This window comes from Pseudorca crassidens, chromosome 4, assembly GCF_039906515.1.
Source record: "Pseudorca crassidens isolate mPseCra1 chromosome 4, mPseCra1.hap1, whole genome shotgun sequence".
Lineage (NCBI taxonomy): Eukaryota > Metazoa > Chordata > Mammalia > Artiodactyla > Delphinidae > Pseudorca > Pseudorca crassidens.
The window spans coordinates 33,182,991-33,199,651 of NC_090299.1; the positions used below are offsets into that span (position 1 = coordinate 33,182,991).

A 16,661-nucleotide genomic window follows, 5' to 3' on the forward strand; every position below is an offset into this window, starting at 1 on the left:
GGAGTATGTTTCTGCAGGAAAACATTGCCTAAAAACTTAACTAGATGTTTTTAAAAAAAGATCTCATTTATAAATTACCTTTTATCTTTGTAAGTTAGCTTATAGTTTTGTCACTTAAAATTTTCATTAGCTTGGCCATAGCTATAATCTTAAAATAAATTGTTTAGTCATTCCTTCCTTTATTTATTAAGAAAATATTTATCAAATACATTTTCTTATGGCTGCTGGATATACAAACATGGATAAGATAGGTTCCCATTCTTCAAGAAGCTCATTATTTAATGGGAAATTTTCTGTTTTGATGGCCTACTTATTAATGTGCATAAATTCATAGTCTTATAGTTTTACATACCAAAACTTGTGGTTGTAGGCAACAAACAATTGTTTTCACAAGCACAAAAACAATATTTTATAAAAATAGCCTACGCTCTATTTGTTTTAAAAAAAACCTTTTGAAATAATAAAATTCAGTTCATAATAAAGCTCTGGTATCTTCATCATATGTAATAATTGCCTTTTAAAATAGCTTTTAGGCAGCTGTAGTTAATGTGCTGCTTCATTTTGTCTAAATTTGTATGAGAGAGAACTCCAAAAACCATACAAACAAAAATTAATTTTTTGCCTTTTACTTAAACGTTCTTTAGGTTATAGTGATGAATAGAAGAAAGGAAGTGATTTTTCTTAAAGCACATCAAGGATTTTGAAGAGTTGTGTTTGAATTGAAAATGCTTGGATAGAATTGGTCTCATGTGCCATTTGGTTTGGCTTACTTTGAAGTCTTTGACCCAAAAGGTCTGACCAGAAAGTATCAAAGAGCAAAATGTGAAACATTAGCCAGGAAAAATAAAGTGATCAAACAGCTAAGTCATGAAAGAAAATATTTACACCAGAAGAAGCTTGCAGTTGATTCAAAAGACAAATATTAAAGAACAACAAAGTAAAATGTTAACATCTGTTTCAAAATATTGTAAAGAGTTAGAAATTGGACATTCATTTTATTTGGCCAGTAGCTTAATACCTTGTTAAAGCATCAGACAGATGGTGAAAGCCACTTACATTTATCTCACCAGTCATACTCACGGCAGAGTTCCGGTAAGAGTGTTAAAATGCTATGCTAAAGAAGAGACACTTGTTGAAAGGAGATAATTTACATTTAAAAATCCTAAGTTTTATTATTTTTATTAATTAACAAGTCCTTGATAGAAAGGAAATTAGAATTTTGGGAGCAAAAGTCGCCTCTGTACTTCCAGAGATCACCAGTCAGAAGTTTTAGATATAACAGTTTACCCATAGTATTGCTTGACTTTTCACTACCCATTCTGTTATTTTGGGGTTAGATGTGCTGGAAATCAGGATTAAAAATGAACAGTTTACCTTCTGGATGTATCATGCTAATGATGACAAAGCTAAAACATTGCATATGTGTCATATTTTTCATTTTTAGAAAACTTCTTTATGTATTCACTAATATTTATAACAGTTTTGTGAGGTAGGCATTATTATTCCTATTTTATAGATTAAGAAACCCAAATCATATATAGAATATGTGATAGGACTGAAGTTAGAATACAGGTATTATAATATTAAGTTCATTGCTTTTCTACTAGACTTCACTTGTCTCCAGAGGTTTCACACATTCATTTAGAAGATCAATATGATCACCTTAGGGTAAAATGATATCATAGTACAAATTTATGTGTATGAAAATGTGCCTCAGCCTCTTTAGTTATCAAGGAAATACAAATTAAAACTGCAACGGTGTGTAGGTCCCACCCACCAGGTGGCCAAACATTAGAAAGTCTGTCACTGCTGTCTAACAAGTGTTGGAGAAGTAAGCAATAGGATCTGTTGTACACTGCTCGTGGGAGTATAAATTGATACAATCCCTTTCAAAAAACATTTGGCATGATATTATAAAGTTGAAAGTGCACATGTCTTATGGCCTAGAAATTCAATCCTAGGTTTATACCCTTGGGGAAACTTTTGCAGATGTACACATAGTATTTCTAGGAACATTGTTTATAATAGAAAAAGACAGGAAATAACTTAAATGCCTATTGACATTAGAGTGAATAAATTATGATATATTCATAAAATAGAAGTAAAATTAATGACTTAAATCTACATGCAACTATATGGATGGCTCTTTTAAATAACGTTGGTTAAAAAAGCAAATCACAAAGGAATACCATCAGCATAATTCCAATACTATAAAGTTCAGAAATGTGCTTGACTAAACAATATACTTTTTAGGGTTACAAACATATGGTAAAGCTATAAAGAAATGGAAGAGAATTATAAACACAAAAATTCCAGTTGTCTGTTCCTTTTGGGGGATACCAGGGAGGTATAATTAGGGAGAAGCAGAGAGGGACCTTTAGTGATAATTTCATATTCTTTACTTAAACTTCTTGATAGGTACATGGGTGTTCTTTTAAACTTTATTCTTTATACCTTATTCATTTAATCTGTCTTTTGTATTTACTAAAGCAATTTTCAAAAAACTTGTGTTGGTGAAGGTAAGGGGAAATAGGCACTCATATTGCTTATGAGAATATAAATTGCCATAACCTGAAAGGGCAACTTGGCAACATGAATCAAAATTTAAAATGCATCTACCTTATGACTTTGTAGTGCCATGTCTAGGAATTTGTCTTTCGTCTACACATACATATTCATGGGAAAGGGAATATTTGTAATATATCCACGTCAGCATTGTTTGTAATAGCAAAAGAGTGGAACTTCCAACATATCCTTCTTCAGAGTTGCTTTAAGTAAATTAAATGCATCAATACAATGAAATTATTGGCAGTTTTCAAAAAGAATGAGGCAAATCTATACTTATGTTTTTAGAATGATCTCTAAAATATATTTTGAGTGAGAAAGGGTACAGAATAGTGCATATAGTGTGCTTCCCTATGGGGCAATGATGATGGGTGATAAAGTTTATTTATACATACATATGTGTGGGTGACTGGAGTACAGAGATGGGAGAAAGTCTTACCTTTCAATTTATATATTTTTACAGATTTTGACATTGCTACTATTCAAAAGAATAAATACTATTTTCAAAGATAATATATGCTTTAAATAAGAGTTAAGTATAAAGAGAAGATAGTTAAGTATAAAGAGAAGAGTTAAGTATAAAGAGAAGAGAAGATAAAAAGAAGATAGTAAGGAAGAAGGAAAAACGCCTGGAAACCTGGAAAGCTGCAAGAAGGCAATATGTTAACACAGAGGAAAGCAAAGAAAGGAACTAATATTGCAGACACACGATAGGTTTTAAATTATTTGAGACTCATGTATTTGCTCTTGATTCCTAGACATAGAAGCCTGTATTATGGTTAGTTTAGAATTCTTCCTAGAAAGAGTTGTCTAATTGCATTGAGCTTTTACATAGGTCGTACTGTACTGATAGTAAAAATGTACCACTACATACTTCTTTCCCCCTTTCTAGCTCATAGTAATTATTCATTTCTAAAATATACCATTTTAGGTATCCATCATACTTGGCACCTGAGGTAATTGCACAAGGAATTTTCAAAACCAGTGATCATGTGCCAAGTGAGAAACCGTTGCCTTCTGGCCCCAAATCAGATGTCTGGTCTCTTGGAATCATTTTATTTGAGCTTTGTGTGGTATGTATAAAGAAATAGTAAACTCATAAAAATAAATTGTGTGTTTCTTAGGAAAGTATTTTTGGATACGAAGGCTATTTAGTAATATCAATAGCATGTTTTTGCTTTGCAAATTGACTAGATAACAGAGAAAAAAATCTCAATTTGACTTCGTAAAAAATCCTGTTTGACTATTTGTATATTATTTTAGTATATCTAGAAATATTGACGCTTTTATTAAGTATTAAAAATATACACTGTACTGGGCTTCCCTGGCGGCACAGTGGTTGAGAGTCCGCCTGCCGATGCAGGGGACACGGGTTCGTGCCCCAGTCCGGGAGGATCCCACATGCCGCGGAGTGGCTGGGCCCGTGAGCCATGGCCGCTGAGCCTGCACGTCCGGAGCCTGTGCTCCACAACAGGAGAGGTCACAACAGTGAGAAGCCCGCGTACCGCAAAAAAAAAAAAAAATATATATATATATATATATACACACACACTGTACTAAGTGTAAAAAATTAAGCATATTTAGAAACATTTACACTAAAACTGCTTACATGCTTTGGTATGTTCATTCTCTCTCTCCCTTCTGTGGTATTCTTTCTTCCTTAAATCCCTTCTCCTCTGTTATTCTGTCTCCTGTAAGACTGACTTTGTAACTGAGTTGGCTTTTTATGAGGCCTTCCTGAAATATCCTCTATATTTATTAGGGTAATAAAGACTATACAGCTATTAAAAACAAATGAATTAAAACTGCAGTAGCTTAAAAAACACAGATGTTTTTCTCCCTCATGTAACAGTCCACAGAAAGTTAGGGTGGGCTCTGTTCCACAGCATCATGAAAAAACTTAGGCTCTCAGGAATGGCTCCACCATTCTCACCACCTGATTTCCTAAGATGCTCTCTTTATCCTCTTTTTTAGCTATAAGGAAAGAAGAGGAGTGAATTCATGGTAACTGTCTTTAAAAAGATGATATAAAAGTTGCAGATATCAACTCTGTTCTTTTCACTAGTGGCACTTTATTCATGTGGCCACATGTAGGTTCAACAGAATACAAATGCCTAAATATTCAGAAAGAAGATCAGGATGGATTTGGAGAGACAACTAATATTTTGTCAATCCTCCCTCCAAATACCTGCCAGGGTTAGTTCCTGTCTTCTTTTCTCTCCTTTTCTATTTTAGCATTTGTCATGTTTGTCTACATGGACAATAAGGTCTTTAAAGGCACACATTTTTATTATTCATCTGTTGTTCTGTCTTCCAAGAGATTTTTTTTTAACATCTTTATTGGAGTATAATTGCTTTACAATGGTGTGTTAGTTTCCGCTTTATAACAAAGTGAATCAGCTATACGTATACATATGTTCCCATATCTGTTCCCTCTTGCATCTCCCTCCCACCCTCCCAATCCCACCCTTCTAGGTGGTCACAAAGCACCGAGCTGATCTCTCTGTGCTGTGCAGCTGCTTCCCACTAGCTATCTGTTTTACATTTGATAGTATATATAAGTCCACTCTCTTACTTCGTCCCAGCTTACCCTTCCCCCTCCCCATGTCCTCAAGTCCATTCTCTATGTCTTTGTTCCTGTCCTGCCCCTAGGTTCTTCATAACCATTTTTTTTCTTTTTAGAATCCATATATATGTGTTAGCATACAGTATTTCTTTTTCTCTTTCTGACTTACTTCACTCTGTATGTCAGAATCTAGGTCCATCCACCTCACTACAAATAACTCAATTTCATTTCGTTTTATGGCTGAGTAATATGCCATTGTATATATGTGCCACGTCTTCTTTATCCATTCATCTGTTGATGGACACTTAGGTTGCTACCATGTCCTGGTTACTGTAAATAAAGCTGCAATGAACATTGTGGTACATGACTCTTTTTGAATTATGGTTTTCTCAGGGTATATGCCCAGTAGTGCACTTGCTGGGTCATACGGTAGTTCTATTTTTAGTTTTTTAAGGAACCTCCATACTGTTCTCCATAGTGGCTGTATCAATTTACATTCCCACCAACAGTGCAAGAGGGTACCCTTTGTTCCCTTTTCTCCACACCCTCTCCAGGATTTATTGTTTGTACATTTTTTGATGATGGCCATTCTGAACAGTGTGAGGTGTTACCTCATTGTAGTTTTGATTTGCATTTCTCTAATGATTAGTGATGTTGAGCATTCCTTCATGTGTTTTTTGGCAATCTGTATATCTTCTTTGGAGAAATGTCTATTTAGGTCTTCTGCCCATTTTTGGATTGGGTTGTTTGTTTTTTTGATATTGAGCTGCATGAGCTGCTTGTAAATTTTGGAGATTAATCCTTTGTCAGTTCCTTCATTTGCAAATATTCTCTCCCATTCTGAGGGTTGTCCTTTTGTCTTGTTTATGGTTTCCTTTGCTGTGCAAAAGCTTTGAAGTTTCATTCAGTCCCATTTGTTTATTTTTGTTTTTATTTCCATTTCTCTAGGAAGTGGGTCAAAAAGGATCTTGCTGTGATTTATGTCATAGAGTGTTCTGCCTATGTTTTCCTCTAAGAGTCTTATAGTGTCTGGCCTTACATTTAGGTCTTTAATCTATTTTTAGTTTATTTTTGTGTATGGTGTTAGGGAGTGTTCTAATTTCATTGTTTGACATGTAGCTGTCCAGTCTTCCCAGCACCACTTATTGAAGTGGCTGTCTTTTCTCCATTGTATATTCTTGTCTCCTTTATCAAAAATAACATAACCATATTTGCGTGGGTTTGTCGCTGGGCTTTCTATCCTGTTCCATTGATCTATATTTCTGTTTTTGTGCCAGTACCATACTGTCTTGATTACTGTAACTTTGTAGTAAGATCTGAAGTCAAGGAGCCTGATTCCTCCAGCTCCGTTTTCCTTTCTCAAGATTGCTTTGGCTATTCAGGGTCTTTTGTGTTTGCATACAAATTGTGCAATTTTTTGTTCTAGTCCTGTGAAAAATGCCATTGGTAGTTTCATAGGGATTGCATTGAATCTGTAGGTTGCTTTGGGTAGTAGAGCCATTTTCACAATGTTGATTCTTCCAATCCAAGAACATGATATATCTCTCCATGTGTTTGTATCATCTTTAATTTCTTTCATCAGTGTCTTATAGTTTTCTACATACAGGTCTTTGGCCTCCTTAGGTAGGTTTTTTCCTAGGTATTTTATTCTTTTTGTTGCAGTGGTAAATGGGAGTGTTTCCTTAATTTCTCTTTCAGATATTTCATCATTAGTGTTTAAGAATGCAAGTTATTTCTGTGCATTAATTTTGTATCCTGCTACTTTACCAAATTCATTCATTTGCTCTAGCAGTTTTCTGATAGAGTCTTTAGGACGCTCTGTGTATAGTGTCATGTCACCTGCAAACAGTGACAGCTTTACTTCTTCTTTTCCGATTTGGATTCTTTTTATTTCTTTTTCTTCTCTGATTGCTGTGGATAAAACTTCCAAAGCAATGATGAATAATAGTGGTGAAAGTAGGCAACCTTGTCTTTTTCCTGACCTTAGTGGAAATGCTTTCAGTTTTTCACCATTTAGAACAATGTTGGCTGTGGGTTTGTCATATATGGCCTTTATTATGTGGAGGTAAGTTCCCTCTTTGCCTACTTTCTGGAGGGTTCTTATCATTAATGGATGTTGAATTTTGTCAAAAGCTTTTTCTGCATCTATTGAGATGATCATATGGTTTTTCTCCTTCAATTTCTTAATATGGTGTATCACATTGATTGATTTGCATGTACTGAAGAATCCTTGCATTCCTGGGAAGAAACCTACTTGATCATGGTGTATGATCCTTTTAATGTGCTGCTGGATTCTGTTTGCTAGTATTTTGTTGAGGATTTTTGCATCTATGTTCATCAGTGATATTGGCCTGTAGTTTTCTGTCTTTGTGACATCTTTGTCTGTTTTTGGTATCATGGTGATGGTGGCCTCGTAGAATGAGTTTGGGAGTGTTCCTTCCTCTGCAGTTTTTTTTGAAGAGTTTGAGAAGGTTGGGTTAGCTCTTCTCTAAATGTTTGATAGAATTCGCCTGTGAAGCCATCTGGTCCTGGGCTTTTGTTTGTTGGAAGATTTTTAATCACAGTCTCAATTTCAGTGCTAGTGATTGGTCTGTTTATTTTTTCTATTCTTCCCGGTTTAGTCTCGGAAGGCTGTGCTTTTCTAAGAATGTGTCCATTTCTTCCAGGTTGTCCATTTTATTGGCATATAGTTGCTTGTAGTAATCTCTCATGATCCTTTGTATTTCTGCAGTGTCAGTTGTTACTTCTCCTTTTTCATTTCTAATTCTGTTGATTTGAGTCTTCTCCATCTTTTTCTTGATGAGTCTGGCTAATGGTTTATCAATTTTGTTTATCTTCTCAAGGAACCAGCTTTTAGTTTTATTGATCTTTGCTATCCTTTCCTTCATTTCATTTTCATTTATTTCTGATCTGATCTTTACGATTTCTTTCCTTCTGCTAACTTCGGGGTTTTTTTGTTCTTCTTTCTCTAATTGCTTTAGGTATATGGTTAGGTTGTTTATTTGAGATGTTTCTTGTTTCTTAAACTTTGCTATAAACTTCCCTCTTAGAACTGCTTTTGCTGCATCCCACAGGTTTTGGGTCATCGTCTTTTCATTGTCATTTGTTTCTAGGTATTTTTTGATTTCCTCTTTGATTTCTTCAGTGATCTCTTGGTTATTTAGTAGTGTATTGTTTAGCCTCCGTGTGTTTGTATTTTTTACAGATTTTTTCCTGTAATTGATACCTAGTCCCATAGTGTTGTGGTCAGAAAAAACCCTTGATACGCTTTCAATTTTCTTAAATTTACCAAGGCTTGATTTGTGACCCAAGATATGATGTATCCTGGAGAATGTTCCATGAGCACTTGAGAAGAAAGTGTATTCTGTTTTAGATGGAATGTCCTGTAAATATCAATTAAGTCCACCTTGTTTAATGTATCATTTAAAGCTTGTGTTTCCTTATTTATTTTCATTTTGAATGCTCTGCCCACTGGTGAAAGTCGGGTGTTAAAGTCCCCTACTATGATTGTGTTACTGTCAATTTCCCCTTTTATGGCTGTTAGCATTTGCCTTATGTACTGAGGTGCTTCTGTGTTGGGTGCATAAATATTTATAATTGTTACATCTTCTTCTTGGATTGATCCCTTGATCATTATGTAGTGTCCTTCTTTGTCTCTTGTAATTGTCTTTGTTTTAAAGTCTATTTTGTCTGATATGAGAATTGCTACTCCACCTTTCTTTTGGTTTCCATTTGCATGGAATATCTTTTTCCTTCCCCTCACTTTCAGTCTGTATGTGTCCCTAGGTCTGAAGTGGGTCTCTTGTAAACTGCATATGCATGGGTCTTGTTTTTGTATCCATTCAGCCAGTGTATGTCTTTTGGTTGGAGCATTTAATCCATTTACATTTGAGGTAATTATCAATATGTATGTTCCTATTACCATTCTCTTAACTCTTTTGGGTTTGTTATTGTAGGTCTTTTCCTTCACTTGTGTTTCCTGCCTAGAGAAGTTCCTTAAGCATTTGTTGTAAAGCTGGTTTGGTGGTGCTGAATTCTCTTAGCTTTTGCTTGTCTGTAAAGGTTTTAATTTCTCCATCGAATCTGAATGAGATCCTTGCTGGGTAGAGTAATCTTGGTTGTAGGTTTTTCCCTTTCATCACTTTAAATATGTCCAGCCACTCCCTTCTGGCTTGCAGAGTTTCTGCTGAAAGATCAGCTGTTAACCTTATGGGGATTTCCTTGTATGTTATTTGTTGTTTTTCCTTTGCTGCTTTTATTATTTTTTCCTTGTATTTAACTTTTGATAGTTTGATTGATATGTGTATTGACGTGTTTCTCCTTGGATTTTTCCTGTATGAGACTCTCTGTGCTTCCTGGACTTGATTAACTATTTCCTTTCCCATATTAAGGAAGTTTTCTATTATAATCTCTTCAAGTATTTTCCCAGTCCCTTTCTTTTTCTCTTCTTCTTCTGGGACCCCTATAATTCAAATATTGGTGTGTTTAATGTTGTCACAGAGGTCTGTGAGAGTCTCCTCAATTCTTTTCATTCTTTTTTCTTTATTCTGCTCTGCAGTAGTTACTTGCACTCTTTTACCTTCCAGGTCACTTATCCATTCTTCTGCATCAGTTTTTCTGCTATTGATTCCTTCTAGAGAATTTTTAATTTCATTTATTGTGTCCTTCATCATTTTTTGTTTGCTCTTTAGTTCTAGGTCCTTGTAAAACGTTTCTTGTATTTTCTCCATTCTATTTCCAAGATTTGCATCCACTTTTTTTTATCATTACTCTGAATTCTTTTTCAGGTAGCCTGCCTATTTCCTCTTCATTTGTTTGGTGTGGTGGGTTTTTACCTTGCTCCTTCATCTGCTGTGTGTTTCTCTGTCTTCTCATTTTGCTTAACTTACTGTGCTTGGGGGTCTCCTTTTTGCAGGCTGCAGGTTCGTAGTTCCCATCATTTTTGGTGTCTGTCCCCAGAGGCTAAGGTTGGTTTAGTGGGTTGTGTAGGCGTCTTGGTGGAGGGGACTAGTGCCTGTGTTCTGGTGGATGTGGCTGGATGTTGTCTTTCTTGTGGGCAGGACCACGTCTGGTGGTGTGTTTTGGGGTGTCTGTGACCTTATGATTTTAGGTAGCCTCTCTGGTAATGGGTGGGGTTGTTTTCTTGTCTTGCTAATTGTTTGTCGTAGGGTGTCCAGCACTGTAACTTGCTGGTCATTGAGTGGATCTGGGTTTTAGCGTTGAGATGGAGATCTCTGGGAAAGCTTTTGCCATTTGATATTATGTGGGGCCAGTAGGTCTCCGGTGGATCAATATCCTGCACTCGGCTCTCCCACCTTAGAGCTATAGGCCTGATACCCAGCTGGAGCACCAAGACCCTGTCAGCCACAAGGCTCAGAAGTAAAGGGAGAAAAAAAGAAAGAATTAAAGAAAGAATAAAATAAAGTTAAAAAATTAAAATAAAAAATTATTAAAAGTAAAAAAATTAATAAGTAATTTCAAAAAGGAAAAATAAACAAAAGAAAGAAGAGAGCAACCAAACCAAAAAACAAATCCACCAGTGATAAGAAGTGCTAAAATCTATACTAAAAACAACAACAACAAAAAACGGACAGACAGAACCCTCGGACAAATGGTAAAAGCAAAGCTATACAGACAAAAAAATGACAGAGAGAAGCATACACATACACACTCACAAAAAGAGAAAAAGGAAAAAAATATATATACCGTTGCTCCCAAAGTCCACCTCCTCAATTTTGGGTTGATTCGTTGTCCATTCAGGTATTCCACAGATGCAGGGTACATCACGTTGATTTTGGAGATTTAATCTGCTGCTCCTGAGGCTGCTGGGAGAGATTTCCCTTTCTCTTCTTTGTTCACAGATCCTGGGGTTCAGCTTTGGATTTGGCCCTGCCTGTGCGTGTAGGTCGCCTGAGGGCATCTGTTCTTTGCTCAGACCCGACAGGGTTAAAGGAAGGGCTGATTAGGGGACTCTGGCTCGCTCAGGCTGGGGAAGGGAGGGGTACGGGATGCGGGGGGAGCCTTAGGTGGCAGAGGCTGGCGTGATGTTGCAACAGCCTGAGGTGCGCTGTGTCTTCTCCCGGGGAAGTTGTCCATGGATCATGGGACCCTGGCAGTGGTGGGCTGCCCAGGCTCCTGGGATGGGAGGTGTGGCTAGTGACCTGTGCTTGCACACATGCTTAACATTTCATGCCTGTCTCTGGTGTCCGCACTGATATCTGCGGCTTGCACCCGTCTCTGGAGCTTATTTAGGCGGTGCTCTGAATCCCCTCTCCTTGCACACCCCAAAACAATGGTCTCTTGCCTCTTAGGCAGGTCCAGACTTTTTCCTGGACTCCCTCCCGGCTAGCTGTGGTGCACCAGCCCCCTTCAGGTTGTGTTCACGCAGCCAACCCCAGTCCTCTCCCGGGGATCTGACCTCCGAAGCCTGAGCCTCAGCTCCCAGCCCCGACCTGTCCCGGCGGGTGAGCAGACAAGCCTCTCGGGCTGGTGAGTGCTGGTCAGCACCGATCCTCTGTGCAGAATCTCTCTGCTTTTCCCTCTGCATCCCTGTTGCTGCACTCTCCTCCGTGACTCCAAAGCTTCCCCCCCGCCACCCCTGTCTCTGCCAGTGAAGGGGCTTCCTAGTGTGTGGAAACCTTTCCTCCTTCACAGCTCCCTCCCAGAGGTGCAGGTCCTGTCCCTATTCTTTTGTCTATGTTTTTTCTTTTTTCTTTTGCCCTACCCAGGTACTTGGGAAGTTTCTTGCCTTTAGGGACGTCTGAGGTCTTCTGCCAGCATTCAGTAGGTGTCCTGTAGGAGTTGTTCCACATGTAGTTGTATTTCTGATGTATTTGTGGAGAGGAAGGTGATCTCCACGTCTTACTCCTCCGCCATCTTGAAGATCTCTCTCTTCCAAGAGATTTTTAAAGTATTTTGGAAGTATTAACTCATTGATCTTTACCATATCTAAGATTTAGGATGACATTATGTTCTTCATTTTGTGTGTTTTCAGAACTAATTCAACAGTGGAGGAGGTAAAGCATAATAGTTAAGAGACAGCCTTTTGTAGTCAGAGAGAACGGGGTTTGAAATCTAATGCAGCAAAATATAGTTGTATGACTTAGGGTAACTAACTTCTTAAGGCTTTGGTTCTACTTCCATAAATAATAATAGTATCTATATTGTAAAGCTGTTGGAAAAATTATATGAAATAACGTATATAAAGTACTTAGTATAGGGTGTTGCTTTGCAAACAGTCCATAAATGGTAGCTTTTATTATTAATATTTAAATATTCACAAAAACATGGTAGCTTACAGATTGGCACTGCTTTTTCTAAGGGAAAATGCCAGATTTTCTGATTCTTTGCTATCCTTTGTCTAGACCATCTTTCTTTTTGTTGGTATGAAATGATAGTGAATCTCATTTTTGTTTAAAATCATAGCCTAAATGAAGAATTTTATTGGAATGTGAAGTATACATAAGTGTAAATGTGAAGTATGTAGCTTTTCCTTTTTATTACCATCACTTATATTTAAACTCTTTACTAATGATCTATGTATGTCTCATATGAGTAATTCGATTCAGCAAATGTTGATGGATCTTTACTGTGTGTATAGCAATGAAGTAGGAATAAACTGTGATTAAGGTGCATTGTCAAAGAGTTTATAATTTAATGCAAATTCATTAACTTTGAAGATAAACACAGAGAGCTGTGTGAATTCCAAGAAAGGAAATATTAATTCCATGATAGGGGCTTCATGACATTTTTTTTTCATGACATTTTAAGTGGTGCTCAAAGTTTAGAGTCCAGTTTTAAGATGGATTAGATCTTCTACCTCATCAAACCTTTAGATTTGATACAAAACATTAAGCTATTAATTGATAACACACCAACAATTAACAAAGGGAACTTTTGGCAGGTTAGAAATTTTAAGGAAATAGACGAAAAGCTATAGCACTTTGCTAGGAAGATCTTGCCATATTACCAGAAAGTCAGTACAGCTGCTCTGTCACCCAGAAGTTTCCATAGTCCAAAACATGTATAGGAGAATTCTGTATTAAAAAATGAGTACATATCTAAGAAACACCAAGCATCTAAATTTGGCCTCTACTATAAAAAAGGAACAACGAATAGAGTTTACATTTTATTACAAATAGAAAGGACTTTATAATAAATGTATGTGTTCTTTAAGAGATAAAGGAAACAATTCAATTTATGAAACAATTACAGAAACTAGGAATCAAGAACATTTACTGAAAAGAATCAGCTAAGAGTTTTAAGAAAAAAATATGTAATTATTAAAATAAAGAACTAAATAAATGGATCATAGGAAACTGGACACACTGAACACTGAGTTAATCTCCCAGGATATGACACAAATAGATAAAAAGATTGAAAATATAAAAGAAATTTTAAAAGACAGACAAGATGTTCTAATATCGTATAGTAGTATCAAAAGTAGAGAGTAAAGTTCTCAATTTGAAAGAACATACTAATTACCTTGCAAGGCAAAAGAAAAAAAATCACAACATACAAACAACAACAACAACAACAAATAGCTAGAAATCTTATACTAAACTTTTAGGAGATGACTAATGATGAAATAGTGAGTAACGTTTATTGAGCACTTCGTAAGAGCCAGGTACTTTTCTAACATATTTACATCTATTATCTCAATCTCTTTCCAGTACTTATAAAGTTTATCTAATTACTATCTTTACAGATTAGGAAATTGAGGTACAGAGAGGTTAAACAACCTGTCCTAGTTACATAGTAGTAACTAATTCAGCAGATTTGTGTCCATCAATCTGTGTCCAAAGCTTTATGTACCCTTAACCAACGTGCTAAGCTGCCTTTACTAAGCTCTGATGTCTTTATCAGTGTTGAGAAAATCTTAAAATGTGCCAGAGAAAAGACCTATTACCTACAAAGAATAACAATTAGATTGGTATTAAACTTCTTAGCAGTGTGAATGCAAGAAAACAGTGGGACAGTGCCATCAAAGTGCTGAGAGAAAGGATTTTGAATTCTTTAAGTCACAAAACTAACAGTTGGGAGTAAGAATTAAACAAAGGTATAGTTGGCCCTCTGTATTTGTGGATTCTGCATCTACGGATTCAACCAACCATGGATTGAAAATATTTGAAAAAAAATTCCAGAAAGTTCCAAAAAGCAAAACTTAAATTTGCCATGCAACAGTACTGTTTACATAGCATTTACATTTTATTTATAACTATTTACATAGCATTTGCATTGTATTAGGTATTATAAGTAATCTAGAAATGATTTAAAGTATAAGGGAGGATGTGTGTAGGTTATTTGCAAATACTATGCCACTTTAAATAAAGGACTTGAGCATCAGTGGATTTTGGTATCCAAGTAGGTCCTGGAACCAGTCCCCCCTGGATAGTGAGGGATGACTATACAGAATTTTGATAGACACGAAGAAAAAATTAGTAGTAGAGAAATAACATGAGTCTGAATAGTAGAGTGTGTTCACTGTATTGCAAGTAATCAAATTTAACTGCTTCATGTGTGTGTGTGTGTGTGTGTGTGTATGTGTTTTCATCACAGGATAGATAAATAGTAAGCATTTAAACTGAAAAGTTATTTTGGAGCCATATCCTAGGAGACTTTGAATGCTGTATTGAGAGATTTATACTTAGTTATGTAAGGTATGGAAGACCATTTAAAGTTTTTAAGTAAACTGAAATCAATTATTATTATTTTTTTTTTTTTGCGGTACGTGGGCCTCTCACTGTTGCGGCCTCTCCCGTTGCGGAGTACAGGCTCCGGACATGCAGGCTCAGTGGCCATGGCTCAGGGGCCTAGCCGCTCCGTGACATGTGGGATCTTTCCAGACCGGGGCACGAACCTGTGTCCCCTGCATCGGCAGGCGGACTCTAAACCACTGCGCCACCAGGGAAGCCCTGAAATCAGTTAATTTTTTAAGGTGGTTCTTTTTTAAAAATTTTTATTGGAGTATAGTTGTTTACAATGTTGTGTTAGTTTCAGGTGTACAGCAAAGTGAATCATTTATACATATATCAACTCTTCTTTAGATTCTTTTTTTTAGGTCGTTACAGAGTATTGTGTAGAGTTCCCTGTGCTATACAGTAGGTCCTTATTAGTTATCTATTTTATATATTATAGTGTGTATATGTCAATCCCAATCTCCCAATTTATCCCTTTCCCCCTGGTAACCCTAAGATTGTTTTCTACATCTGTGACTCTATTTCTGTTTTGTAGATAAGTTCATTTGTACTATTAGTTTAGATTCCACGTATAAGCAATATCATATGTTATTTGTCCTTCTCTGTCTGACTTACATCACTCAGTAGGGCAATTTCTATGTCCATCCATTGTTGCTGCAGATGGCATTATTTTGTTCTGTTTCGTGGCTGAGTGATATTTCATTGTGTATATGTACCACATCTTCTTTATTCATTCCTCTGTCAATGGACATTTAGGTTGCTTCCATGTCCTGGCTATTGTAAATAGTGCTGCAAATGAACATTGGGGTGCATGTATCTTTGCGAATTATGGTTTTCTCAGAGTATATGCCCAGAAGTAGGATTGCTGGATCATATGGTAGCTCTTAGTTTAGTTTTTTTTTAAGAAACCTCCATACTGTTCTCCATAGAAGCTGTACCAATTTATATTCCTACCAGCAGTGTAGAAGGAATCCCTCTTCTCCACACCCTCTCCAGCATTTATTGTTTGTAGATTTTTTTGATGGTGACCATTCTAACTAGTGTGAGGTGATCCCTCATTCTAGTTTTGATTTGTACTTTTCTAATAATTAGTGATGTTGAACATCTTTTCATGTGCTTTTTGGCCATCTGTATGTCTTCTTTGGATAAATGTCTGTTTAGATCTTCTGCCCATTATTTTGATTGGGTTTTTTTGTTTGTTTGTTTTGTTATTGAGCTGCATGAGCTGTTTGTATATTTTGGAGATTAATCCCTTGTCAGTTGCTTCATTTGCAAATACTTTTTCCCATTCTGTGGGTTGTCTTTTCGTTTTGTTTATGGTTTCCTTTGCTGTGCAAAAGCTTTTAAGTTTAATTAGGTCCCATTTGTTTATTTTTGTTTTTATTTTCATTACTCTAGGAGGTGGATCAAAAAAGGATCTTGCTTCGATTTATGTCAGAGAGTGTTCTGCCTGTGTTTTCCTCTACGAGTTTTATAGTATCTGGCCTTTAGGTCTACAAGATTAATGTTGATAGTAGTGTAAGTGATTGAGAAGAGAGAGAGGAATGGCAACTTGTTTTCAATGATCTCTCCACCTGTAGTTCTAATTTCATAAGTCTTCAAGAGATTTTTTTCCTCTGTATTAAAAAAACAAAAAAACAGAAAATCAGAGCCTCTTTTTCTCTAAAGACCAAGCTATCTTCTTAAGCCTTTTCCTTCTAAGTCTATTTAAATGATCATATATGTTTAATTTGTTAATAATTAGAGAAACATAATAATAGCCAACATTTATGAAGCATTTTCTTTATTCAGAAAATGCTAAGCACTTTTTTATACATCATATAACCTTCACT

The 16,661-nt window shown here is 36.2% G+C and overlaps 1 protein-coding gene across 4 annotated transcripts in view; it reads left to right on the forward strand.

Annotated features, from left to right (window-relative positions):
• TBCK (TBC1 domain containing kinase) overlaps positions 1-16,661 on the forward strand; it is a 231,272-nt gene that overhangs the window by 48,102 nt on the left and 166,509 nt on the right. For all 4 annotated transcript variants that reach the window (XM_067735397.1, XM_067735395.1, XM_067735394.1 and 1 more), the window contains exon 6: positions 3,497-3,638. In XM_067735397.1, coding sequence (XP_067591498.1) covers positions 3,497-3,638 — 142 coding nt within the window. The remainder of the gene's footprint in view (positions 1-3,496; positions 3,639-16,661) is intronic.